The sequence below is a fragment of the Hemicordylus capensis genome, chromosome 13 (genome assembly GCF_027244095.1).
Source record: "Hemicordylus capensis ecotype Gifberg chromosome 13, rHemCap1.1.pri, whole genome shotgun sequence".
NCBI lineage: Eukaryota > Metazoa > Chordata > Lepidosauria > Squamata > Cordylidae > Hemicordylus > Hemicordylus capensis.
The window spans coordinates 5,051,930-5,078,440 of record NC_069669.1 but is presented as its reverse complement, the minus strand read 5'-3'; the positions used below and the strand labels follow the sequence as shown (position 1 = coordinate 5,078,440).

Sequence of the window (26,511 nt, the reverse complement as noted above, 5' to 3'; positions counted from 1 at the left end):
CTCACCCTGTAGACCTGCACCAAAGAAGGGGAGGAGAGCTGGTCTTGTGGCAACAAACATGAACTGTCTCCTTTGCTAAGCAGGGTCTGCCTTGGTTTGCGTTTGGAGGAGGTGACTATATGTGAGTGCTGTAAGGTCAGAGCTCAGTGGTAGAACAGCTGCTTTGCTTGCAGAAGGTCCCAGGTTCACTCCCCAGCAGCATCTCAGGGTAGGGCTGGGAGAGACTCCTGCCTAAAGCCCTGGAGAGTGGCTGCATCTAGTTAAGCAATACTGAGCTCTGTGGACCAAGAGTCTGACTCAGTATAAGGCAGCTTCCTAGGTTCCCTAAGTGCTTCCTGGGCTTCTGGCAGCAGGTTTTCAAATGCAGCATAACTCAGATGGGTGATGCCTGCTAGTGTCTTTGCCAGCTTATCTACACTAGAAGACGTTTTCAGTCTCCATCAATCACAGCAGCATTTGTAGTTATCTGCAGTTCCAGATGGATCTGCAATTGTGGAGTGGCTGTGACTGGCAAGCTGCCATGCTGCTCTCCAGGGAGCCAGCCATGGGCCCTCCTGTGCCTAGCAGGTGGCTCTTCAGGACCACCACCCCGTGCCTTCCCACGGTAGGAACTCCCTTGGCCCCGGATGGCCCTGGAGTGTACGGCTGATTTGGCTCATGCCCAAGCAACACAGTGAGTCATGCCATTCATGGCAAGCCTGGCGTATTCCTCCTGTTGTCCATCTTCCAGATCTCCCTATGTTCCAGGGTCTCCTAGCAACCAGCAGAAACTTTCCACGCCAAGCAGAACTCCAAGCAGTCCAGGGTTGGCCTCTGAGCAATCACATGCCCAGGGCGGTGACTTATTAACTTTGAGCCTATTGGAGTGTGTTACTACTGTATCCCTAAGACACCTAACCCAAGGCCAGCCCTCGGAGGGCCCATAGACAGGCTCCTCAGGGCAAGCAGCTAGAGGAAGCATGAGCCAGATCATCACCTTAGGGGAGTTGGTCAACCTGGCCATCGGGACGCCGGAACTGGGCCATGTTAACTTCAATGCCCTTCATTTCTTCCTACACAGCCTTCTGGATTATCTTCACCTGGGGGATGTGACAAAAGAGATTCCCGAGGACGAGTGGGGTTTTCTGAAGCCCCGTAGCAGCGCCACGTCTCCTGTAACACTTCCTGTAACACCTTCTGGCTCAGCCCAGGAGGTGAAGAAATCCAGCTCCATCTTCCATCAGATGCACGACAGAATTACAGCCCTAGAGAGGCAGCTCGAATTCCTCAATGACACCCCTTCCACTGAGGAGCTGCTGGCCCGCAGCCAAGGATCCAGCCAGGCCCGCAGCCAAGGAGCCGACCAAGCCCGCAGCCAAGGAGCCGACCAAGCCCGCAGCCAAGGATCCGGCCAGCTCCGTGGCCAAGGATCCGGCCAGCTCCGCGGCCAAGGTGCCGACCAGGCCCGCGGCCAAGGATTGGACCAGGCCCGCGGCCAAGGATTGGACCAGGCCCGCGGCCAAGGAGCTGACCAGGCCCGCGGCCAAGGATTCGACCAGGCCCGCGGCCAAGGAGCTGACCAGGCCCGCGGCCAAGGATTCGACCAGGCCCGCGGCCAAGGATTTGACCAGGCCCGCGGCCAAGGATTCGACCAGGCCCGCGGCCAAGGATTCGACCAGGTCCGCGGCCAAGGAGCCGACCAGGCCCGCGGCCAAGGATCCGACCAGGCCCGCGGCCAAGGATCCGGCCAGCCCCGTGGCCAAGGATCTGGCCAGCCCCGCGGCCAAGGATCTGACCAGTCCCGCGGCCAAGGATCCAGCCAGCCCCGCAGCCCAGGATCCGGCCAGCTCCGCAGCCCAGGATCCGGCCAGGCCACCCAGGACATGTGGCAGATGATGCAGCTGAAGAAGAAAATGGAAGTGAATGAGGAAGGGATGGCCAAGGTAAGCTGTCCTCATTCTGCAGGAAGGAGCCCCTTCCCCCCACCCCACCGCCTTTCCTGGACAGCTTGTGTCAGTTACAATGGCTGCACCTTGCTGGTACTTCCACGGCTGCCTGACCCTCTCTACCTTCATAGGAACTTGCCTTACACTGAGTCCGACAGACCCGTGGTCCATCTCGCTCAACACTGTCTTCTCTGATTGGCAGCAGCTCTCCAAGGTTTCAGGGTCTTTCCCAGCTTTAGTTGGAGATGTTGCCAGGGACTGAACCTAGGACCTGCCTGCAAAGCAGATGCTCTTCTACTGAGCTACATCCCCATCCCCTAAGTATCCCATTCGATACAGTGCTTGTGCATCGTGGCACAACATGTATGCCGCATTCTCATAATGATGGTAATTGCAAGACCTCTGCATCAGTGAGCAAACAGCCCCTAAATGCTCCCTCTGTCCCTCTTAGCGGTGTGGACAATTCCTTAGGGGGTCGGCTTGAATGAAAAGTATCGGACCTGGGAGTCCACAGGTTACAGCTAAAGCACATTCCTTGGCTACCAGTTGCAACCAGTAATTGGAGTCCAGCCTCAAATTCTAAAAAGAAAGAAAGAAGTGTCCAGTCCTCAAGATGACAGAATCTTTAACACCTGTGGGTATTACTTGCTAGGCAGTTGGTATGAAGGAGAGATGGGCTTTCTGCGATCAGGGGAGGTGTGCTGCACTACCTGGCACTCTCCCTGCTCAAGACGCCCACTCTCTGCTCTTGTCCTCCACAGCAGCAACCAGTATGACACAGATTTTGTCCTTCCCCTCTGGCTTTCCACCTCCTCAATCCCCAGTGCTGGTCACAGCTATCTCCAGCTTGCAGTCTTATTCCCCGCCAACCTCTCTTTTGTCCCGCAGAGCAGATGACACAAATCATGAACAGGCTTCTGCAAGTTTGCCCAATTAGTTGTGGGTGTTCAATCTGGATTTTCTGTTTGCAAAACATCTGGATTGCAGCGTGACATTCCAAACCCTCCCTCCCAACAAGTTCATCCACTATTCTGGTGGGAAGGGGGAGCAAGCAAGCGCTAAACAGAGCCAAGGAATGAGAATGGAGCTCCTCCTGGACCAGTTCTCTACATGATTTGTTTCCAAATTCACTTGGCCTGTGTGTGGATGACCAAGGATAAAAACTCTTAAGTACCCTATGCCACTTTCCTCCTGCTCTTTCCTCCTGTTCCCGAGGATGTAGGGACATGCTGCCTATGCAGGAAAAAAAGCGAGTGTGTCCCCAACCACCGGATCCTGCAGCCCCAGTTCCACAGGTTTTTTTTGCCCTAGACCCCCAGATGTCTTCAGCAGCCTCTTTCCACTTTGACAGAGAGAAATTTCTCTCTCTCTCTCTCTCTCTCTCTCTCTCTCTCTCTCTCTCTCTCTCTCTCTCTCTCGCAACAGGGATCATCCCATGAAACCAATAGCCAGGAAATTTAGGTACAGCACGCACAGGGAAATACTTTTTCACACAGCACATCATTAATCTATGGAGTTCTCTGATACGGGATGTGATGATGCTGGCCACCAGTTTGGATGGCTCTAAAGGGGCTTAGACAAACCCATGGGAGACAGGTCGATCAGTCTTGATGGCTAGAGGCCACTTCCAGCCTTTGAGGCAAAATGCCTCTGAATACCAGTTGCAGGGGAGCAACAGCATAAGAGAGGGCATGCCCTCAGCTCTTGCCTGGTCTGGTGGGCCACTGTGGGAAACAGGGTGCTTGACTGGATGAACCTTGGGCCTGATCCAGCAGGACTGTTCTTATGTTCTTATGACCCCTGCTGGAGCCCCTTGCTTAGATCTCCAGTTTTCCCCTCTTGGTTGATGACATGATTAATGCTTGCCATGCCCCATTTAGGCCATGATGATGCTGCAGGATCTGCTGGACAACATCAGCTCCCTGAAAATGGCCGCTGAAGGCTTCCAGCAGGAGCTGGGATATCTGAAAGAGGACTTCGCTAAAGTGAGTAGCCCTGGGCTGGACAAAGGCCCGCTTCTCATGCACAATGGCAGAGATTGGCAGAGAGAACGTATGGCCCAGGATTACTTTCTAGGAAGGGACTGCTGGGACTGATGCCCATTATATACCCTCTCTGCCAGTTACACATCTGAGACCCAGGGTGGCAGAATGGCTGGAGTGTTAGACCAAGTGTAGCTGATTAAAGTCTCTGTCTCAGAGAAAGCTCATGTGAAGGGAAGAAATGCTGAATCATCCCTGCTGAGCTTCCTGTCCAGGCTTCTCCTAAAACTATTCTGTATTATGGTAGGTTCAAAAAGCTGCCGCCGCCACCACCCTGATCGACAGAGCTTGAACCTCCCTGGGCTTGGGGTGGAATCCTAGGGGAAAGTCTCTTTATTTTGCTATTGGATAAGTTCAAAAACCTTCCACGTGTAAGCTTACACAGGATGAGAAAACAGATAGCTGCTGAATGTCTGAGGATGTGTTTGCATCAGAGAAAATCCCACCAGCCCCCTCTTTTCCTGAGTTAAAAACCAACTCGGAGAGGCTTATAAAAAGAAAAGACTTTTAAAAACAGTTTTATTCCATTACTGCAGACTGCTTCAGTCTGAGGCTTTCTAGCTTTCTTAGATACAGTTCAGAATACTTAGTAGATTACAAAAATAGGTTGTCTTGGGCATGTTTAAATGTCTATATAGAGTCTTTTGCAATGCCCTAGTGGGATGGGCGTAGGCTAGTGTTTCTTATTTTAATTACGTTACAGGTAAACAATAATAGAACAGTATCAGGAATATGCAAAACTCACACACCAAAGAAATATAACTTCTAATGCAAAGTCTGACTAAACAGACTTTCCCCTAAATTAATCTTCCCAAAGCCAAAGCCCAGGCTTCCTTTCCTTGAACTCACCAAACTCCAGGTGAGAGTTCAAGATTCCTACCCTCCTATCTTTCAAGGATCTGCAGAGTCATTCTCCTGCAGCCATCCTCCATGGCCATATGTCTTTCTGAGCACCTCTAGCCTAGCCTCTCCTAACAAAGAATCCCGTTCTTTCTGGCAACAGCTCTCTAGGTCCCACCTACCTGGTGTGCTGATTGGCTGAGCCCTGGAGTTCACCAGTCTGTCAGTCAAGACAGGGTTCACTTCCGGTTAACTCTTTAGAGGGAGGGGTGGTTGATCATTACTGTGGTTAAACTTAATTTAACCAGAATACATAACCATATCTGATCTGATTCTGGTTATCTGTCCTAATGTTCCACAGGGCTTAGCAATCCTAGTTAAGTCTTTAACCAGGATCACCATGATTGTGTGAACATAGCCTTATTGGAACATATAGAGACAAAAATGAACTCAAGAAATGCAGAAGCAAAATATAGGGGTTAATAAGATACACAGTTTGGATATCCACTACTACTACTATAAATATTTATATATCGCTTTTCAACAAAAGTTCCCAAAGTTTACATAGAGAAATAAAAATAGATAAAGCTGGATCCCTGACACCTAAAGGGCTCACAGTCTTAAAAAAATAATAAAAATGAACCAGATACCAGCAACAGCCACTGGAGGGATGCTGTGCTGGGGTTGGATAGGGCCAGTTGCTCTCCCACTGCATAATTAAAAAAAACAAAACCCCACCACTTTAAAAAGGTGCCTTCTTGCTCACTTAGCAGGGGAAGTTAAACTTCTTAAATCATGTAGTGCAGTCAGTGGGTGGCAATTGCAGAGAATCAGCTTATATTTTGGCCTTGCTTTCGTTAGGAAAGGAAACCACTTTTCTGGGAAGCCTGCTTTGTATTTGGGGTTACAAGTGGCTTTTAGCCAGGTAGAGAATTTGTCCACAGTTTAAACAGATTCCAGATTTTGTTGTACCAGCCTTATCTCATATTCATTCCTTAATAGTTCAATGTCGACGAGGTGAAGGCACAGCTCCAGAAGCTGGAAGAGAACGGCAAAGTGGTGGAGGAGATCAAGGAGCAGACGGTGAGTAACCCTCATGTAAGCAAGTGTCTCCACAAGGCCAGAAGACAAGTGCCAGGGCTACTGCTTTTGCATGTGGGCCAGTCAAGGGCTGATCCCAGAGACGCTTCCCCCCCTCACTCTAGCTCTGGCTGTCCTGTGACTGGGTTGCTCATCTCAGAGCTGCCTCTGCAGAAGCCCCTCTCTTTCCCAGAGCCCCTGAAGAAACGCGGATGTGTCTGTGGTGTGGGAACCCCACATGGGATCCCTCTAACGTAGCCCCTCATACACTGGGGAGGAGAGCTGAGATTGATTTGGAACACTCCAGGTCAGGCTTTCAGTATAGCCATCTGCCTTCTGCTGCCAAAGGAGGTTGTGCTGGCCTCAGAGTTTTCCGCCGGAGGAACTTTTGAGATTTACAGGCAGGCTTGTTCCATTCACCCTAGTGTTGCTACCCCCAAAGCTCAGCCAGAGTCCCCGGGGCACCTTCTGTGCTGAGCCCTCCTCATAGACTGGCCCCTCATCACTGGCCAGTGAGGAGTTAATGCAGGGGCGCAGCAAGGTTGGAGTGGGCCCAGAGACAAGATTTTAAAAGCCCCCCCCCCGCCTGAAGCTCAGCTCATGAAGTAAAGAAATCTTAAATGACGCTGAATAGTGGTAACAAAAAGCATAGTAAAATGTATGTATATATATATGTATATGTGTGTGTAGATAGATAGATAGATAGAGAGATAGAGAGATAGAGAGATAGCCTATGTGCCACAATAGAACATCATCCTAAATTATTTTTTAAAAGGTTTTGTAAATTGTGGACGATGCAAATCATTTAATGGTCCTAGAGGAAGACCTGCTGTTCTGGTAGCTCCAGGTCTTAACACTCGCATCAGTTGGGTTGGGGGAGATCTGGAGGCTGTTCCTTGCAAGGGAGAAGGAGGCGGATAGGAGAAACGCTTGCCAAAAGAGAACTGAGGGGTGGAGGGCTGTGGCTGTAACAGGGACCAGGCAGCCTGAAGTCCTAAGGAGCAGGAAGTCAGGCTGGCCAAGGCCATGGATGTGTGTCCTGATTCTTGCTCCTGTGGAGCCCGGTGGCCTTTCTGCAGCTGGGCAGTGAAGGCAGTGCTCCTTCATGCATGCTCCCCTTCTCTCCCCTTCTCTGGGTGCAGGCCCAAGGGCTGTCAAGGACCGGCTCACGCACCGACTTCTCGGACTTGGTGCAGTGGAATGCCCTCTGTGAGATGCTCACAGGCAAGGTAGGTTGCGCTTGGGGCAGGGAAAGCGATTCGGGGTGGGTGGGGGTGGACAGGGGCCCTTCTCTGGGATGGTGCCCGGATTAGGGGAACTCCAGACCTGCTTATCTGGCATCATTTTTGCCACCTTTGAGGCTCCCGGCAGAGTCTTTCCTGTCCTCTTGTGGTGCCTCTCGTGGAATTGGAGATCTTTTCCTTGCCTTCTTGTGCTGTCTGGGTTGGGCATCCTTTTGCTGCCTCTTTCAAGACCGGCTGCCGGTCTCATTTTCTATTTCTTCTGGTTGTATATTTTATTCTGTTTTACATGTCTGACATTGTAATCCACCTTGAGGCCATCTGACAAAAGGTGGGATAGGAATGCTATTAATAAAAATAAATAAATGCCCACCCCATGGAAAGGTGGCTCCCTCCTGAGATTGAGGTTGGTTGGTGGAAGGCTGAAACCCATGAGAAAAATGGCCTTGGACCTGAGATGGATCATTTAGCATGATCAAGTGGGTGGGTGACAATATTTCCTGGCATCCCTTTCACCAAACAGGCTGTGGAAGGCCTGACACACCACTCTCTCTTGCCTTCCATCACCTCCATATCCTGCCCCGCTGCTCCTGGTGGTTAGCATCTTTCCTTATCCTATTGCAGTTATGCAAAAGATCACAATATCACAGGGAACCATATAAGTCAGGATAGGGATGCTGGTGGCAGCAGGCATACAGAGCAGGTGGCAGGCCAGGTCCGTGAGCGAGCTTCGCCTGAACCCGATCTCTGGCCATCCAGCCCATCCACCTCTTGCTTTGGAGCTTTCCCCACATATTCCTAAGATTATATTCACAGCCACGAGAGCTGCAGCCACAGGATTGTGCCTCCAGCACCAGCTTCTGTGTAGGGATGTGCAAATCGATTCACCTGCGAATCGGTTCAACTCAAATCCGGGTGATTTGAATTTGAATCAAATCACCCCTTAAAAGGGCAATTTGAATTCAATTTGAGAGCCATTTGGCACCTTTAAAAAACCATTCAGCCCCCCTAATTGGTTAAAAAAAGGCGCCCAAACAGGGTCAATACGATTTGAATTCTAATCAGATTTTCGGACCGGATTTGGATTTTATTCGAATTCGAAATGGATTTTTGGGATTTGAAACGAATCAAAGCATTTGTTTCGTGCACATCTCTACTCCCCAGTGCCTTTGCAGAATTGCGCGCAGGGTGGCCACATCTCCCCACTTTACTGAAACCGAGCCGGTGATACCAGGATGTCATGCCAGTCCCTGCCCAAGGACAACTCCTTAGCTCCTGGGTCATCGTGCTGAGAAGGCCGAGAACTATGTGGACAGTCTGGGAGTGGGTGGGAAGAGCAATGAAGGGGGGTGAATTTGTCGGGAGGGTTTCTCCTTGCTGAGGCTGAGTGACCACAACTCGGAGCCTGCTGCTTCCCTGGCAGGAGTGGAGAGGGCAGCTGAAGCTTCTCTGTGAAGGTGGAGCCAGGGCGCCCTTCCCATCACTCAGCCTTTGCATCAGTGCTCTGTGGGGAGAGCCAACCTCCCAGGTACATCCAGCAGGGGTGTGTGTGTGTGTGTGTGTGTGTGTGTGTGTGTGTGTGTTGCAGAGCTTCTCCGACACCGAGCGGGACTCCAGGGACGAAGCCTCCAAGGCACTGCTGGGGGCCCTGGGCGTGCTGCCTAAGAAATACGAGTCCCTCGCAAACCAGCTCTCGGAGTTGCAGCAGCAGCAGCAGCAACAGCAGCAGCAACAGATGCAGCAGCAGCAGATGCAGCAGCAAGAGCAGCAGCAGCAGCAACAGCAGCAGATGCAGCAACAGAAGCAGAAGCAAGCAGGAGGTGAGCCTGCTCGGCTGAGCTCTGCTCTCAGGAGACCCCGGGGAGAGGAAAGGCAAGGAGGAGCCCTGCTGGGCCACTCACTGGGCAAACTGGGGGTACCGATAGGACGCCCAGCTGGGGTTGCTACCTTCTTGCCCAGGAAAGCCAATGGGGAGAGGTGGAGAAGGTGGGACCTCTCCCTGTCTTGAAGCTCTCGGGACAGTAGTTGTTGGCAGCTGGGCCAGCCTGCAGAAGAGCCTGAGGCTTCAGCGCCAAGTAAGAGATGCTCTCTGTGTATGCTCAGAGGCACTCTTCCTTAATCTCACCTTGGATTTCCCTGTTTGGGGCCCAGGCAGCCCTCTCTGAGTCTCTTCTGTGCTTCCAGGCTTTGCTGAATTCTCTCCCGAGATGGCAGCCGAAGTGAAATCTCTGCTGGAGCGCATGGACAACCTGCAGAGCCAGAATGAGCAGGTGACCTTTGGAGCACAGGGGAAGCAGGGCCCAGGAGGTCACCTGTGCCTCCTTCCACACAGCAGCCTTTCCCTTGACCCGCCAAGTGGCTCCTTTCAAGAAGGCAAGGCTGGTCTTGATACCAGCAGGAGTCAAGAAACCCCCTTTTGCTCCATCTAGAACTGTTCCATGTGGAGCAGACTGTTTCTCTGTTGTTTCAGGGATCGTTTGGTTAACTAATAGCAGGCTCCTGTTGCAATCTCTCCATCCATTAAATGTCAACAGGTTCCTTTTCTGTTGGGGAAAATACATCTTCTTACCATCTACAGGACAGTCAAACTTATACTGAAAAGATCAAGCATCTTGTATATTCTGTTTTAAAGATCCATCTCGCCTTCGTGAATGTATCAGAAGTCAGAAGGATCTTTCTTACTAATACAGGGTAATGTTAGGCAGATTACTGGTGAATAGCCCAGAATGATTGGGTGATGGTTCACCATTGGGTTAGGAGAGGGCTTCCTGATCACTGGTGATCTTGCTTATATTGAGTGCTCAAAGAAGAAGGTGACATCTGTTCAGCTTAGGGGAGACTGTGAGCACTGTAAGATATTCCCCTCAGGGGATGGACCTGCCACTCTGAGAAGAGCATCTAGGTTCCAAGTTCCCTCCCTGGCAGCATCTCCAAGATAGGGCTGAGAAAGAGTCCTGCCTGCAACCTTGGAAAAGCCTCTGCCAGTCTGAGCCAATACTGAGCTAGATAGACCAATGGTCTGACTCAGTATATGGCAGCTTCCTATGTTCCTATGAGAGAGAGAGAGAGAGAGAATGTCAGTGTTCTCTCTAAGTTTTTTCACCTGTGTGCAGAAAGAGTTTTGTTCTGGGCAGCAGTATCAAGGTAGTGTTTGTGCTCACATGCATTCAGAGTGGGGCCTTTCTGATTCAACCTGAGTGGGATTTAAAATTAACTGAGCAGACATCAATAAACTTGTGAGCACACACAAATGTACATGCCTTAGAGGGAACTAACTAACTCTCTCTCTCTCTCTCTCTCTCTCTCTCTCTCAACTAACTCTCTCTCTCTCAACAATCAGTTTAGAAGAAACAGGGAGAGAGATAGAGAGATTGAGAGAGAGAGATTGAGAGAGAGAGAAAGTGTGTGTGTGTGTGTGTGTGTGTGTGTGTGACAGAGAGAGAGAGAGAGCATAAAAAAACCATCCTGAGTTGTATCTTGTGGGCACAAGGTGCAGGTTTTACCCAGTCTGCATAGTTCAAAAGGGTTCTTGGACTCAGGCAGCTGATGGAGAAAGGAAGACGGCCAAATACTGCATTGCACAGGGCCATGCACAGCACTTAGGCACCGCAATATGGACCCACAAAGCAGTTTTGTTCTGTTATGAGCCAAATCGAATCCAGACCTAATTCAAGGAAGGCAGCCCTCCTGTGCTCTGGCAGAGGTTGTGTACCAAGCTTGGGAAAGCCTGGTGTGGGACTGGGAAGGCAACAGGCCAGCGAGCCCGGTTGGAGTATGGCGTATGGAGGATAGGAGGCCGGAGAGCAGCTGTAGTCTAAATCAGTGGATCTGGGCTGCTGTGCTTGCTTTCCTCAGGGAAAGGAATCTCTGCGAACCATCTCAGACCAGATGGACAACGTGAAGGAGCAGTGCGAGAAGCTGCAGCAGTCACTGGATAGATTGATAGCCCATACATCAGATATCCAGGTGAGCATCTCCTGCCATGGTCATTCCAGGGCAGTTCCAACATGTGAGGAAGAGAGATGGATGTGAAGGAGCAGCCTGGACTGGAGCCGAGAAGACCCCTCTGGAGTGGCAGTTCTGGTGGCAGGAGAGCTGGTCTTGTGGTAGCCAGCATGGCTTGTCCCCTTAGCTAAGCAGGGTCTGCCCTGGTGAATGGGAGACTACATGCATGAGCACTGTAAGATATTCCCCTCAGGGGATGGGGCCATAGCTCAGTGGAAGAGCACCTACCTGCTTGCATGCAGAAGGTTCCAAGTTTCCTCCCCGGCAGCATCTCCAAGAGAGGGCTGAGAGAGACTCCTGCCTGCAACCTTGGAGAAGCCGCTGCCAGTCTGTGAAGACAATACTGAGCTAGATAGACCAATGGTCTGACTCAGTATCTGGCAGGTTCCTATGTTCCCATGGAATATATATTTCTTTGCAATCGGAGGCAGCAGTTCAGGTGGCTCCTTTCTCTCCCACCCCGCCCAAGAGCCACGCTGTGTGCAAGCTGGCCACTCACCAGGTAGAGGTTAACCGCACATCTCTGCCTGACCGATGGCCAGCCTATAGGCAGTGTGGCTCTCGGGCGGGGCAGAAAAGAGCGGCACCCCCTGGCTCATTAGGCCCAGTGACTGCTGCTGAGATGAGAGCCTGCCCATCACAGGTGGTATAAGCAGACACACCCATATCCACAGGGTGGGTGTGTCTATCTAGTAGTTGAATGTCCTCAAGTTCCAGGGCGTTCATTGGAACTGGGAGTATCTCAACCCAACTGCAGTTGTGGGCCTGAATCCAGGCCCTCAAAACTCCACTGGCCAAGCTCCTTTCAGTGGGGCTTGGATGCTCCCCTTGGTTCCTGCCTGGATGTGTGTGCACATGCATGCGTGTGTGTGTGTGTGTGTGTAAATGCTTGCTTCAATCATGGGTTTTGTGTCTCTCCACAGAACATGCGCAACATGTTAGAAATGCTGGACGTCACCAAAGCAGACAAGGCGCGAATACGGGAGGAAATGAACGTGGTGAGTTAGTGAGCAACAGTGGGGGTCAGCACAAGTGCTTTCTGATGTCAGTGAGAGGTCTGAAGGAAGCAAACAGAGGGTAATTGGTAACCAATAAGGTGTCTGGTTGGAAGGGGCCATAGGACTGTCCTACTGAGTTATAACAGCTTTGCTTTGCATGAAGAAGGCTCCCAAATCCCTGAAATCTCCAGCTTGAAAAGGCTTATATATAACTGGGCTAGAAAAGACCTTTGTCTGCTTAACACACTGGAAAGCCACTGCCAGTCACCAATAATGGGCTAGTTGGACCACCGGTCTCCCTCCATAGCTTCATACATCTATACATCACCACTTTCTGATTTGAAGTTCGTTAGAGTTGGGAAGAGAGCTGGTCTTGTGGTAGCATGCATGAATTGTCCCCTGTGCTAAGCAAGGCAAACCCTGGTTTGCATTTGAATGGGAGAGTACATGTGAGCTCTTGTAGAGATATTCCCCTTGGGGGATGGGGCCACTCTGCGAAGAGCACCTGCATATTTGCCTGCAGAAGGTTCCAAGTTCCCTCCCTGGCAGCATCTCCAAGACAGGGCTGAGAGAGATTCCTGCCTGCAGCCTTGGAGAAGCCGCTGCCCATCTGTGTAGACAATACTGAGCTAGATGGACCAATGGTCTGACTTGATAGAAGGCAGCTTCCTATGTTCCTAAGGGTTGCTACCTGTTTCCGAAGGGCAGGGGTGCAAGTTTTATGGCTTTCATATCTAACATATCTAAATAAATACAACAGATTGATTTATTTGACAACTTTATCTACTGCCCTGTATTTATGTAGGGAAGAGAGCTGGTCTTGTGGTAGCAAGCATGACTTGTCCCCTTAAGCTAAGCAGGATCCACCCTGGTTGCATACGAAAGGGAGACTAGAAGTGTGAGTGCTGTAAGATATTCCCCTTAGAGAATGGAGCTGCTCTGGGAAGAGCATCTAGGTTCCAAGTTCCTTCCCTGACAGCATCTCCAAGATAGTGCTGAGAGAGATTTCTGCCTGCAATCTTGGAGAAGCCGCTGCCAGTCTGTGTAGACAATACTGAGCGAGATGGACCGATGGTCTGACTTAGTATATGGCAGCTTCCTATGTTCCTGTGTATAGGGCACATTTATATAGGAACATTTATGTTCCTATGTATAGGGCGCATTTATATTTTTGACCCCTGCTAACTTGGCAAAGAGGCACCTTTTTAATGTGGTGATTCTCTTTATTTAGCAGAGGGAGAGTAACTGGCCCTCTCCACCCCCAGCACAGTACCTCCAGTGACTGTTGCTGGTGTGTATCTTATGTTTCTTTTAGATTGTGAGCCCTTTGGGGACAGGGAGCCATCTTATTTATTTATTTGTTATTTCTCTGTGCAAACCACCCTGAGCCATTTTTGGAAGGGCGGTATAGAAATTAATAATAATAATAATAATAATAATAATAATAATAAATATTCCACCCTATATAAAATCTCAGAGCGGCTTACAATTTAAAGCAATGTGAAGAGGAAGCTTTTCCCCATCCGCACCCGCCATGCCGAGGTCAATATGCTGAATTCCTTCCGGTCACTCAGTTGTTAAAAGCCCCAGGGAGGCAAGGCCTCCAGCCCCCGCCCATCCTGGGGAGAAGAGTTTTTTTTCCTGAGGACCAGTCAGCAGCCCCAGGCCCCCTCCTCCTGGCAGGTGGTAGAGATTCACTGCCTCTCCCCCAGAAAGCTGACAAGAGTGCCCTGGAGGCCAAGGTGAACCACGGGGAGCTGGTGACGGCCACCAACCAGCTGAGCGAGATGATGCAGGAACTGCTGCAGAAGATGTCCCTCCAGGACAAGGACTGGCAGAAAGCCCTGGAGAAGCTCTTCACTGACATGGACTGCAAGGTGACCACTTCCCACCCCCATTCCCTCCCCCCCCACCTCCCAGCAGAGCTCCCTGCCGGGCACCCACACCCTTGGGTGGAGACTCTCTTGGCTCTCCCAGGAGTAGAACCACCCGGCCCTCCTGTTCCTCCACACAGCTGGACCGGATGGCCCTGGACCCCGTAAGCAAGCAGCTGGAGGAGGTCTGGAAGTTAGTCAAGAAGTACCTGACGGAGGGGCCCCGCTTTGACGCAGACAGCGCTGCTGGCTTTAAGAAGTGAGTGGTGGTGGTGATGGTGGTGGTGGTGGTGATGGCAGCAGAAAATCACCTCTGCCCAGCGGGAGGCTGTTTTGCCTGGCCTGGCCAGGGGAGGGCGGCAGCCACCAGCAGGTTGGGGTGGAACCAGGGACAGGGTCTCCCATTGCTCAGTAGCAGAAGGTCCCACATCTGTTACTGAGCGCTCCTAGAGAAGCCAGAGGAGCGGCTTGCACTTCCAGGACACTTGCTATGATGGCCAAGCGCCCCTTTCTATTGAGTCGGTGCTGGTGGTAGAAAGACCTCTCCCTGAGACTCCAGTTGAAGCAGGCAGCTCTAGGCTAGATAGAGGAGTGGTCTGATTCCTTCGGCAGAATCGTTTCAGGAGCGGCCGCAGCTCAGTGACGGAGCACTCGCTTTGCATTCAGACAGTCCCAGGTTTAGTCTGAAGCATTTCCGGCTAAAGGATCTCAGGTGGCAGTGACGGGAAGGGCCTCTCTCTGCCTGAGTCTGGGGAGTTGCTGCCAGTCAGAGCAGACCATCCTGAACTAGGTGGACCGATCTTTGACTCAAAAGGCAGCTATATACGTTCAGCTGCCCTTGGGGCTTGGTGCATATGACTGACTGGCCGGCAGCTTAAGTGGCTGTGTCGAGACTGAGAAAGAAAGCCATGGAGGAAGAGAATCTGAGCTCTCCCCTCTGCCCACGCACCCTTGCGCTCTTGAGGGAAGAGCGTGTGTGGGGCAGGCATGGGGCACAGCAAGCTCCTGGAGGGTAGGCTGGGCTCAACTGGCGTGAGGCAACATGGGCCGGTTTGTACATTGCAGGCAGCTCTTTGAGAGGGTGAAGTGCATCTCCTGTGACCGGCCAGTGACCATGATGACCGGGCCGTGAGTACAAGAGGGAGAGACGCCTTGGGGGTGGCTGGGGGAGGGAGGGGGCTCCTCTAGGCAGAGGCATGCTTACCCCTGGACTTCCAGGCCAAAGTCCAGGGCCTCAGCAGCCCCTGGGGGCCCCCAAAATCCTCTTTAGTCTGCCCCAGGTGGTGTGGCTGCCCAGCCGAGCATGATGTGCCTTCATTTTCAGGTGGGGGTGTCCAAAAGCCTTTAGGCCCAGGCTCCAGAATTACTTAGGTGCACCTCTGCTGCTAGGGGGCAGTTCTGGCCACCTTTGTTCAAAGTATGGATTGTATTTATTTGTTTCAAAGACCAAAACCTGCCTTCCAAGCGAAAAACATCCCAAAGCAGCTAACAGCGATAGTTAGAACGCAATGAAGGAGCAACCCAAAGCTCACCCTCGAGGCCACGAATTAAAGGTTTTGAGGAATAAAAAGGTCTTGGTTGCCCATTTAAAAGTGGGCGGAGGTCTGACGAACCTCCACAGGGAGAAGGTTCAGAAGCGGCGGGACTCCCTGCCACCAAGCTAGGACACAGGGCAGCCTCCGCCTGGTGCCAAGCGGGTCTCCATCAGCGTCCCCTCTAAGGCGTGCACATGCGCGCACACACACAAGTTTTATGATGTCATTTCATTTTAGATCCCGCTCGTATTGAAGCAGAAAAGCCCCATTCCGAACGCAGGTGCACACACACAGTTTTGATACCGCCAGCCACGCAGAACAAAATGCATTCTGTGCACAGATGGAAAAAATTAGAGGGGGCAGACCCAAGTCTCCATCCCCACCTCTTTGCCTGGCACAAGGTGGCTCTCTCTGGGGAGAGAGTCCCGCTGTCGGGACCCAACTGCGGGAACTGCCTCTCCCCAGAGGCACACACACACACACCCCGCCTGGCACAGGCAGGGGCACCTGCAGCAGGGTCTCCGGAGGCGGCCTTGGTCTTCTGCGTTTCAGCCCCTTTCCTCCTTTGCAGGCACATGATCACCATCCGGAAGGCCACGCTGAGGCCTCGTCCTGCCAGTGCTGCTGGCTACGAGTACCTGGCACGGCAGCAGATGAAGTGAGGAGCCAGGGTGGGGAGGGGGGGGAACCTGCCGGACCTCCCCCTCTGATCTGTGGGGTCCCCCTTGACAGCCGTGGTCTCGGCTGTCCCCTTCGCCCCCTGCACTCTCTCCCATGGTTCCTCGGCTCTTGAGGCTCCTTCCTGGTTCTTTATCCCCTGTGTCTCCCGCCTGTCCTCCAAGGGACCCAGGGCAGCACGCAGGGGTTTGGGTGGCCAGCAAGGCAGCCGCTGCTTGGGTGCTGACAAGCCTGCGGGCGGCTTCCTTCCCCAGGGATCAGGAGACACCCGAGATGATTGGCAAAGAGCCCCCCCAGACCTGCTGGCAGTGCCAAGCGCAACAGCAGACCTGCAGCATTAAGCGGCTGTCCAGATCCCAGGAGCTGAGCACAATTTACCCTTACGGAGACCCTACAGTCCTCACCTACGACAACGTGAGCTGCCGGTTGGCTCCTCGGGAGGGGCGGGGCGCTGGGAAGCAGTAGGGAGGGGGCAGAGATACGTGGGACATGAGAATTGCCTTGCCGGAATTGCCCAGCCCAGGGGCCAAGCAGATCCTCCCGAGAAGCTGACAAGTAGGTCGTGAAGGCCACAAAGGCCATGACCTTCCACTGTCATTTGCACCCGACGACTGGTATTCCGAGGTAGATTGCGTCTGGATTTGGAGGTTCCATCTGGCTCCCTCGGCTCATCATTGCTGCCAGCCCTGTCTTCCTCCATGAGCACATCCAGTCCTTCCTTCAAGAGAGCTAAGCTAGCCGTTGGGTCGGGTCTGGGTTGGCGAGAGTCAAGATTTCTGTTGTCCTTTCAGACGGAGGTGGACCTTCTAGGCGTGAATGGCATTCTCTACAAAGGCCGGGTGGACTCGCAGACCGCCGAGAGGGCTCTTGCTTTGCAGAAGGCATTTACACTTGCAGGTCAGGGCTACGGCCAAGGGGTTGCCGCTAGGGCCTGCCTCTACGTCTGGGAAGGAGCTCTTGCAGTTCAGGGTCCCTGCCTCAAAGACCCCTGAGCGCTGCTGAGGCATTCCTTTCATCACATAAGCTGGAGGCAGAATTAAGAGTCGGCGGTATATCAAATGTTTCGAATTAATAATTAATTAATTAAAGGGTGGTTCCTCACGGCACATCATACAGCAAAACGGGTTGGAGGCACCATAGGAACCTAGGAAGCTGCCTTATACTGAGTCAGATCCATCTCGCTCAGTATTGTCTACACTGACTGGCAGCGGCTTCTTCATGGTTTCAGGCTCCAGGGTCTTTCCCAGCCCTACCTGGAGATGCTACCAGGGAGTGATCCTGGGACCGTCTGCATGCAAAGCAGATGTTCTGCCACTGAGCTCTGGCCCCATCCTCTAAGGGGAGTATCCTCCAGAGCTCACGTGTAGTCACCCATCCAAATGCAAACCAGAGTAGACCCTGCTTAGCAAAGGGTGCAATTCATGCTGACTACTGCAAGACCAGCCCTCCTCCCAATCAGTGTCGTATGTAGCACAATCCTTACTCTCTTTCACTCTCACTCTCTCTAACGTACATGCGTGCACTCACACACACTGAACATGCACAAATGTACCCACAGTTGTGTGCTGACCAGGAGAGCTGGTCTTGTGCTAGCAAGCATGAATTGTCCCCTTTGCTAAACAGGGCCCACCCTGGTTGCATATGAATGGGAGAGCACATGGGTGAGCACCGTAAGAGATTCCCCTCAGGGGATGGAGCCACTCTGGGAAGAGCATCGAGGTTCCAAGTTCCCTCCCTGGCAGCATGTGCAAGATAGGGCTGAGAGAGACTCCTGCCTGCAGCCTTGGAGAAGCCACTGCCAGACTTTGCAGACAATACTGAGCCAGATGGACCGATAGTCTGACTCAGTATACGGCAACTTCTGATGTCCCTATTTGAGGGCTTCTAGAAAGGTGTACCTTCAGTGCAGTAAAATATGGACTCCAGGTGCCCAGCAACAACGCAGTACTAGGTCCTTTGGAGCAGATGGGATGGCTGTGCTCTCCTTCGGGGGGGTATCTGAAGGCCCTCCAAGTCCTCTCCTCTGGTGGGTCCTTGGTGGGCATTAATGACAGTTTAGCCCAAATGGCCAGCTGGTGAAGTAGCCAGCCTGCTCCCCACCTGAGCCCTAACCTTGCCCCCAGAGTTTGCGCCCCTTGCCCCATGCGCCTTCGGGCCTGTCTCTCTCTCTCTCTCGCTTGCAGCTGTGAAGCCTCCTCGGCCACCTTCTGCGCTCCGGATGGAGAGGGCCCGCTCCGCCTTTTCCGATGTCACCCACTATGTGTCGCCTTACGCACGTGAGTGGGCTCCCCGCAGGGTCCCTGGCCGACTGGGGCTGGCATGTGGGTGCAGCGCTTGCCGGAACTGTTGCTGCCACGTTCTCAGGTTCTGTTTCGCAGCGCTCCAGGGCATTAAGTTGAGCTGCTGCTGCTTCTCGGCCTCTCCTGGAGGTCTCCAGAGGGAGGCGCTCTCGGTGGGGCAGTCTGGCCCGGGAGCTTTTCCTCTGCGTTGTCCATCCAGAGGGCAGGCTTGGGTCTCGGGCTGAGGCCTGGGAGCTGGTGGTGCTGAGGGGAGGGCAGAGCAGGAACCAGCCCACCGGCTGCAGCAGGAAAAGCTGCTTTCGAGCGGAGGATAGTGGTGGTCCCGGCAGCCTCCGAGAAGTGGCTGGTCTCAGCATGAGGGAGAGGGGCTTGCCCCAGGATGCAGTCCCGTTCCCAGGTGCTGTGAAGCCCTGGCTAGCTGCAGCTGGCTACTGGTCTCTCCTCAGCCTGCTGCCTGCACATTACTCCATGAGGAAGGCAACGGGCTCCTGGGCCTGCCCAGCTCAGCCCCCCCAAGCCAGCATGGTGCCATGGTGGTGGGGAGGCTGCTAAAACCGGGTCTTGGGGGCCTGCCTGCCGGGCGCTCCTCTGCCAGGGGCGCCTGGCAAGTCACCTTCACGCAGCCTCTGCTCTCCAGCGGCCAAGTGGGGGACAAAAGGCAGCCTCCCTTCAGAGAGATCAAAACTGCAGCAGCAAACCCCGAGCGCTTTCCTCTTCTCCCTCCTGCAGCATCCTCTGCCCGCAGGCTTGGGCCCGTCGTGACTGCCAGCAACAGCATCGTCGGCCGGCAGCAGAACGTCACAGTCGAGACCATCGACAGGGTGGTCAACTCCAACCTCAGCCCCAGCACCAGCCATTCTGAGCTCGGCGGCGGCGGCGGCGGCGTGGCGGGCCTGTGAGCGGCCTCTGGCCCCCGCCAGGTCCCTCATGTGCTCCCTCCCCCTCTTGCGCCCCCAAAGGCAGGCCGGTACCAGGGAGTAGCTCCAGGGCGGTCATCCCACAGGGCCCCTTTCCCTCCCTCCGAGCAGCCTGCAACCCAGCACCTCCCTCAGCCTCCTCCTGGGATCCCTTCTGGCTTCCAGCAGAGTCCCCACAAAGGGCGGCCCTGCGGGCACTTGGCCCCATCAGCACCCCTTGGCAAAAGGAAGGTGCCGGCGCCGAGGCTTGTGGGGTGCGCCTGCCTTCCACACGTTGCAGGATCCCCTGGAGAGCCCAGAGCACCCCTTGCCTTGGGGCACCTGGGCCCAAACTCTAGTGGCGGCGGGCATGTCATCCTTCCCACGTGATGTCCACCCCATTGATGAGTAGAGAGGGAGGGCTGGGGAAGGGTCTTATTGGAACAGTCAAAGGCGTGCCCAGGGGAGGGGCAAGGAGCCCTCCCCTCTCCATGACATGAGTCCCTCAGGGCAGCCACATCCCCCCCTTTCCAGCTCACACCTGGCCAGGCAGGAAGAACAGGTCCTGCAGGCTCGGCAGCCTTCTCCCATGCACTCCTCCTCTTGAAGTCTGACTCTCCCCTGCTCCCGGCTTTTGGAGAGAAGTGTGCCTGGAAGGATGGCCCCGTTATGTCTGACTTAGCCATCCCTCTAGGACAGAGAGCCCCCCCCCCCCCCGTGTGGGACCCCTGAAGCTACTCCTGCCTCCCGCAGTGGCTGTGAATTTGAGACGATTCTGTTAGATGAGAAAGAGGTTTCATAAAGGTTCTGTTTCTCTTTTTTCTAAGCTGCTGCAAGTGGGTCTTGCTGTGTGTATGGGTCGCCTTGCAACGAGTGAGTGGGGGAGGCGATGGGGCTGCCTGCCCTCCCCTTCCCCTCAATTCCACACCAAGCCCTTTGGTGTTTGCTGGAGGTGGCTGCGGACCAGCACAAACTGGGAAAGGCCGGCTGAAGTCTCAAGGAAAGTGTGACCCGAATCCCCTCCTTAGGGGTCCAGGGTTGGGGAGCAAAGTCATGACCCAGTGCATTCCTGCCAACCCACCCAACAGCTACCTGCACTACACTAGGCAGCCCCACCCGTCCTGGGGCCACCTGCCAGGCCAAACCCTGCAACTGCAACTTACCCATTCTGGCCACCTCTGGCGACATCCCAGCCTCTGCATCCCAGTTGCAGGGGAGTAACAGCAGGAGAGGGGGCAGGCCCTCAACTCCTGCCTGTGGCTTCCAGCGGCAACTGGTGGGCCACTGTGGGAAACAGGATGCTGGAGTAGATGGGCCTCCTTGGGCCTGATCCAGCAGGGCTGTTCTTATGTCAGTGAGGGGTCTGCAGGGCATCTCCCTCCCAGCCCACCTGTGCTGTCTCTGGCCTCAGGCTTTGCCTCCTGAAAGGGCCTGTTTCCTAGGAGCAGGGAGGAGGAGGAGGAGGAGGAGGAGGGAGGGAGGGAGGGTGGGAAATCCCTCCTTGCTTGGAAGGACCCCTGGTTCCAGAAGGGCTGCTTCCTGTTGTTCCCTGAAGCTTTGCAGAAGAGGCATCTCCAGGTCCTTCTGAGGGCCCAATTTCCCTTCCGAAGAAGCTGGAGATCACTCACTTCAAGGGCAAACCCCTAGACAGAGACCACTGCCGCCGCCGCCTTGGCTGCTTTGTCATTTCTGGGGCAGCCAAGCCAGGAGTGATCCAGTGGCCCCTCGCACCTGCGGGAAAGTGAGGGAATGGGGCATCCCCCCGCCAGGCAAGGGAAGAAGCTCCGCTTTGCCCCCGGCATGTGCCAGCTCCATATGCCGTTCCTCAAGAAACCGCGGCCAATCTGTGTGGACCGTCTCAGCGGGGCTTCTGCCCTTTGCTGCTCCTGCTGCCACACGGACCCCAGTGGATGCTGCATGCATGGGCACAGAGCGGCCCACAAGTTCAGGAGGCCAGGAGAGGGTCAAGGAGGCCAGAGGCTTGCTCTTGGAGGCTCCCCCCCATCCCAGATGGAGAAGCAGGGACCTCTTCCTTGGCCAGACAGGCGCTCTGCTGCCAGGCTGCGGCCCTCTGTGGAATCCCATGGGCTCCGTGAGCACCGGGCCCCTCGGCTTCACACGCCACAGGATGGCCTGGGAGATCTGTGAACATCTACGGAGCCGCCTTGTGTGGAGTTCAGTCCCTGAGTCCAGGGAGCAGCACTGGCTGACCGCGCAGATGATCTCCAAAGTCTCAGGTGTGTCTGGGCTCCCCCCCACCTCCACCCGCTGCATCCCACCTGGAGATGCTGCCAGGAGTGAACCTGGGGCCTTCTGTGTGCAAAGCAGGGACTTTGCCACTGAGCTGCGCTCTCACCTTGCTCAGCGACTAGCTCTGAGTAGCGGGGCCTGCTGCGTCCCTCCCAACCTGTTGCACAGACCATGTGTCAGGAAAAAAATTTAATCCACAGAAAGAAATGCACAGATTATTAACCAAAAAAAAAAGGAGAGGATGTTCTGTTTTCTTTTAAAACCCCCACACTGTTTCTGGGGGGGACATTTAAATCAGCATGCAACTTGGTCCATGGATGGCTGTTACCAAGGAAGGCGCCAGGCCTTTGCTGTCCTTCAGAGTCAGGCGGGGGCCTCTCCCTCCCGTCTTCTACTCCCCAGGGTCTCCTCCCGCACAAGGCCCCTGGAGCTGGAAAGTAAAAGACCCCCCCTGCAAAAGAAAGGTGCGTGAAGGTCTTTGCCCAGAGTGTGGGGGCAAAGATACAACGGCAGCCCTACACCAGCCTCTCTCCTGTGCCCAGAAAGAGCATCTTCCGCTCCTAAGACCAGGCAAAGCCACACCAGGCAACTGCCTTGCCTGTCCTGCTGCAGTTTGGAGTCTCAGGCAGTGAAGGGGGTCCACCATCCCCACCCAAAGGGGCACCCACGGCCGTCTTCTGGGGCCTCATCTCTCGGCCTCCAGGGTCGCACTGGCCTTTGGCTTGGAGCTGGCTTGCTGGGAGACGCTGCCGGGCCAGCCCGTGGGCTGCGATGGAGGAGTGGGAGTCCAAGCGCTTGGTAGGCCAGGAGGGGAGCCGGCCGGCCAGGCTGAGCCGAAGAAGCCTCCGGGCTGAGGGAGCGGTGGAGGTGGAGGAGGAGGGGAGGTGGCCATGGATGCTGCAGGGCTGCTGCCAAAACTCTCCGAGGCCTTGAGGCGGGAGAACATGGTCAGGGCGTCGGGGAAGTTGGGTGGCGTGGCTGGGGTGTTGGCAGGTGTGCACATCTGTAGGGAGACAGTCAAAAGTGAGGATTAGAGAAGCCCCCCCCACCAGAGTTCCTTGTAAGAGGGATTCCCAGATGCCGTTGACTGCAACTCCCATAATCCCCAGCAAAAGGCCACTGCAGCTGGGGATGCTGGGAGTTGTAGTCCGCAACATCTGGGAATCCTCCTTACAGGGAACACTGTCCCCTCCCTTCCTGAAGACTCTGCCGGGCTTTCCTTTGATTTCATCAAAAGGTGCCCAGTATGTGCTAAAACTGGAGGTAGCCATGTTTTTTCATTGGGGATGGAGACCAACAGCCAAAGAAAGATGGTGCCTTATCGTGGTCAGCTAAAACAGCACAAATATGCATACTATTCCGCAATATGTTAGTAGGTCCTAATAAAGGGATTCCTGAGGGCAGGGATTCCTAACTTGGGGACAATGGCTGAAGGAAACTCGGATCATGTCCTGCCTCAAATGGCAGCAGGGGGTGATGGGAGTTTTGGTAGCAGGAGAGCCTCAGGCTGGCCACCCCTGAGCTAAAGCTTCTCCCCTGCTTCCGCCCCGCCCCCCGCCCCCCACAAAAGGATCAGGCAAGCACATTCTCCCCTCTTGTCCCCGGAGGCTTTGCAATGGTTGGGTGCTCCACCCCACCCTGATTGCATCTCAGAGGAAAAGGAGCAGGGGGTGGGGCACTTACCATCTGATGATGGGGGTGGCTGTACGGGATGCTGGATTCTTGGAAAAATGCACTGAGGGCTGTCTGCAGAAGAGAAAGTGAAAGGGAAGATGCTTTGTCTCACCTGTAGGCAGGCACAGCTGGTGCATTAGACCCACCAGGGCATCCTACCACCACTCAGGATCAGGAGGCAAGAGCTCCCCCGGCCCAGGAGTGAAAAGCCCCCCCCAGAGAGGAGCACGATGGAACCGAGGAGGCGACTCACTCTCTGGGCCAAAACTTGTAAGCTGGTGGCAGGGACAGAAGGGGGAGAATTTCACCCCAATTGCAGCAGGCTATAGCTCTTTGGGCCAGCGGGTGGGGGGAGAGTTCCACAGGGCGTTCAAATGTCTCATTGGCCCTGAGACTGCCAGCAAATCTAGGTTTTCTGGCTCTGAGAGACTGTGGTGGCCCTATTTTAGCAGCCCACTGCTCCTGCAAAGTAGGCTGCCGCCAGCTGAAGGCCGATCTAGAGCCACTAACCAGACTCAGACTGGCCTCCTGCAAATCCTAGAACTGCCCAGTTTGACACACACTGCCAGCGTCCACGACGCCCAGCTCTAGAAAATGGCATATTGTCAAAAAGGAAAGGAAAGATTGTGCCGTGGAATCGGTGTTTACTCCTGGCGACCACAGAGTCGCGTACATGGTCAAGGCTAACGCTAAATCCATTGCATTCAGTGGTGCCAGGGCCATGCAAAGCACGCAGGGAAGAGTGTGCAAGGAGCCTTCGAAAGCCAGTCTGAAGGTACTTCTAAGTAGATGAAATGTATTCAGGAAAACGAGCGTAACCCATGCAGAGCATCTGTGCACTAGCACTTGATTGCTCTCCTCACCCGCTGCCACAGCCCGCTCACCACTCTCTCCCCAGCCTCACCTGAGCTGCACCCCTGCTCCTCCTCCTCCTCCTCCTCCATCCCATTGCTTCCATCCCCCTCACCCCTCTTGGTCACGACGGCAGTGTTGCTGGCACCTATTGGCCAAGCTGCAGCCGCCGATCCCCAGAGGTGCTCTAACAACCGGACTTTGGGGCCCAGGCCTGTGACCTCCAAGGCCCGAGGAACCTCCAAAGGCCGCAAACCCACCCCCCAACGCCATGAGTCCTCCTCCCCGATATGCCTGCCACCTAGTGATGTGCCCGGCCCGGAGGCCATTCTATAGAATTTTCCCTCCCTCCCTCTCTCTCTCTCTCTCTCTCTCTCTCTCTCTCTCTCTCTCGTCTTTCCATGTTAACTAACCCTGCTATAACAGAGCAAAGAGACACCTTTTAAAGTGGTGATCCTCTTCTATTTAGCAGAGGGAGAGCAATCCAGCCCCCAGCACAGCATCCCTCCCGTGGCTGTTGCTGGTGTCTACCTGATGCTTCTTCTTAGATTGTGAGCCCTTTGGGGACACAGAGTCACCTTTGGTGGTTGTTGTTGTTATTTCTTGTTTACACAGTCAGACAGGTGTTATTGACTGGTTTGTTTTATCCAGACATCAAGTCCTTCCCAAGGGCCTGGGATGGCTGAATTATATTGTCAATGTTGTTATAGATATCGTCGCTGAATATAGGCTGTTCCCAGTAAAGCTGCTTTTTGTAATTAGCTGATGGTGATTTCTGTGGCCCCTATGGTTGTTTGTTTATTATTATTATTATTATTTATTCAATTTCTATACCGCCCTTCCAAAAATGGCTCAGGGCGGTTTACACAGAGAAATAATAAATAAATAAGATGGATCCCTGTCCCCAAAGGGCTCACCATCTAAAAAGAAACATGAGATACACACCAGCAACAGTCACTGGAGGGATACTGTGCTGGGGGTGGATAGGGCCAGTTGCTCTCCCCCTGCTCAATAAAGAGAATCACCACGTTAAAAGGTGCTTCTTTGCCAAGTTAGCTGGGGTTAACTTATGCTTTAATGTGTTTCTAAAGATACACAACCAAAGCAAACATGCCTTCCATTTTACTAAACCGTTCAGTTAATCTGCAGACATAAATTCTCCTTCTGCTGGCCACCCTGAGGAAGAAGGAGCTCTGTAAAACCCTGCCAGGACTGGCTCCATTTTAATCTCTAACAGTACAAGCCTATAAATGCTGACCTGGAAGTAAATCCCACTGAGTTCACTGAGGCTTACTCCCAGGTAAGCATGCATAGGGTTGCAGTCTGAAGCTACAAGTCTATGCACACTTGCTTGGGAGTAAGTCTCACTGAACATAATGAGGCTGACTTCTGAGTCAGCATGCCTAGGGGTTGCTCCCCTCCAGCACTGACAGGCAGCATAAAACCGGATTAATCGCCTGGCCCTTGTTCTGTCTCCTCACTCAGTCCTAATTTAAATGGCAAGCACCTTGGGGCAGGTTACTCTACTATACACCATGTAACCTGACAGCATAGTGATGATCTCCAACACCTCATGGGTCATACCTGGATGCATGGGTGGGAGTCAGCAACCGACCCTCCCCACTTTAACTTTAAGCCCAATCAAATGTGTGAGGGCTGAGCTGTGATCCTTAGGTGGGGAGTGCAATGCGCTCTGCATATGCTCAGAGGAACTCTCCCCTCTAGCCTTCAAACTTGTGCCGCGGGGCTGACCCTGGTGCACTGCGAGGAGCCCAGAACCCGCAAAGCTCGAATTCAGCCCCAGGGCCTCGCTGGCAGGAAGGGGAATGGGGGAGCCCATCAGAATCACCTCTAGACTAGCTTAGCCCCTCCCTCTTATGACGTACCCCCTAAAAAGAGGGGGCAGAGCCAACTTCCAGGCGGCAGCAGCAGCAGCAGCAGCACTCCCGGGCAACGACCCCCCCCAGCCCCCTCCCGGTCGCGACTCGCGCAGTCACGCGAACCCGTCCAGACGTCGCCACGGCAGACAGACACCAGCGAGCCTATTCCCGCGCAACCCGACCCCGGAGGACCCCCAGGGGGCTGGGGGAGGGCAGCCCCGCCCGGCCGCCCGCCCATCCCCGTGGCCTCGGGGCGCCCACCTCGTACTGCCAGTGGGCCGCCTGCAGGAGCTGCTGCGCTTGGTCCGCCGCGCAGCCGGCCGCCACCACGAACTGGTTGATCATCACCTGCTGCTTCAGCTCGTCCGCCACGTTCCCCGACGACGACATGGCGCCGGCAGCCCTACGAGCCCTCAGCGAACCCCCATCGCCCCCGGGCCC

The 26,511-nt window shown here is 54.1% G+C and overlaps 2 protein-coding genes across 2 annotated transcripts; one reads left to right on the top strand and one right to left on the bottom strand.

Moving 5' to 3' along the window:
- Positions 1-789: 789 nt before the first annotated feature.
- On the top strand, positions 790-20,240 carry C13H16orf96 (chromosome 13 C16orf96 homolog). Its single transcript, XM_053275789.1, has 16 exons — positions 790-1,922; positions 3,806-3,910; positions 5,810-5,890; positions 7,030-7,116; positions 8,717-8,948; positions 9,313-9,398; positions 10,984-11,094; positions 12,057-12,131; positions 13,844-14,008; positions 14,146-14,264; positions 15,071-15,133; positions 16,112-16,198; positions 16,473-16,632; positions 17,010-17,115; positions 18,402-18,494; positions 19,248-20,240. The coding sequence occupies exons 1-16, from the start codon at positions 960-962 to the stop codon at positions 19,415-19,417; spliced, it is 2,703 nt and encodes a 900-aa protein (XP_053131764.1). The 5' UTR covers positions 790-959; the 3' UTR covers positions 19,418-20,240.
- A 1,598-nt stretch (positions 20,241-21,838) lies between these two features.
- UBALD1 (UBA like domain containing 1) lies at positions 21,839-26,511 on the bottom strand. The gene is made up of 3 exons (XM_053275751.1): positions 26,332-26,511; positions 23,348-23,410; positions 21,839-22,667 (listed from the first exon to the last, which is right to left on the bottom strand). Exons 1-3 carry the CDS (start codon positions 26,458-26,460, stop codon positions 22,350-22,352), a joined length of 510 nt encoding a protein of 169 aa, XP_053131726.1. The 5' UTR covers positions 26,461-26,511; the 3' UTR covers positions 21,839-22,349.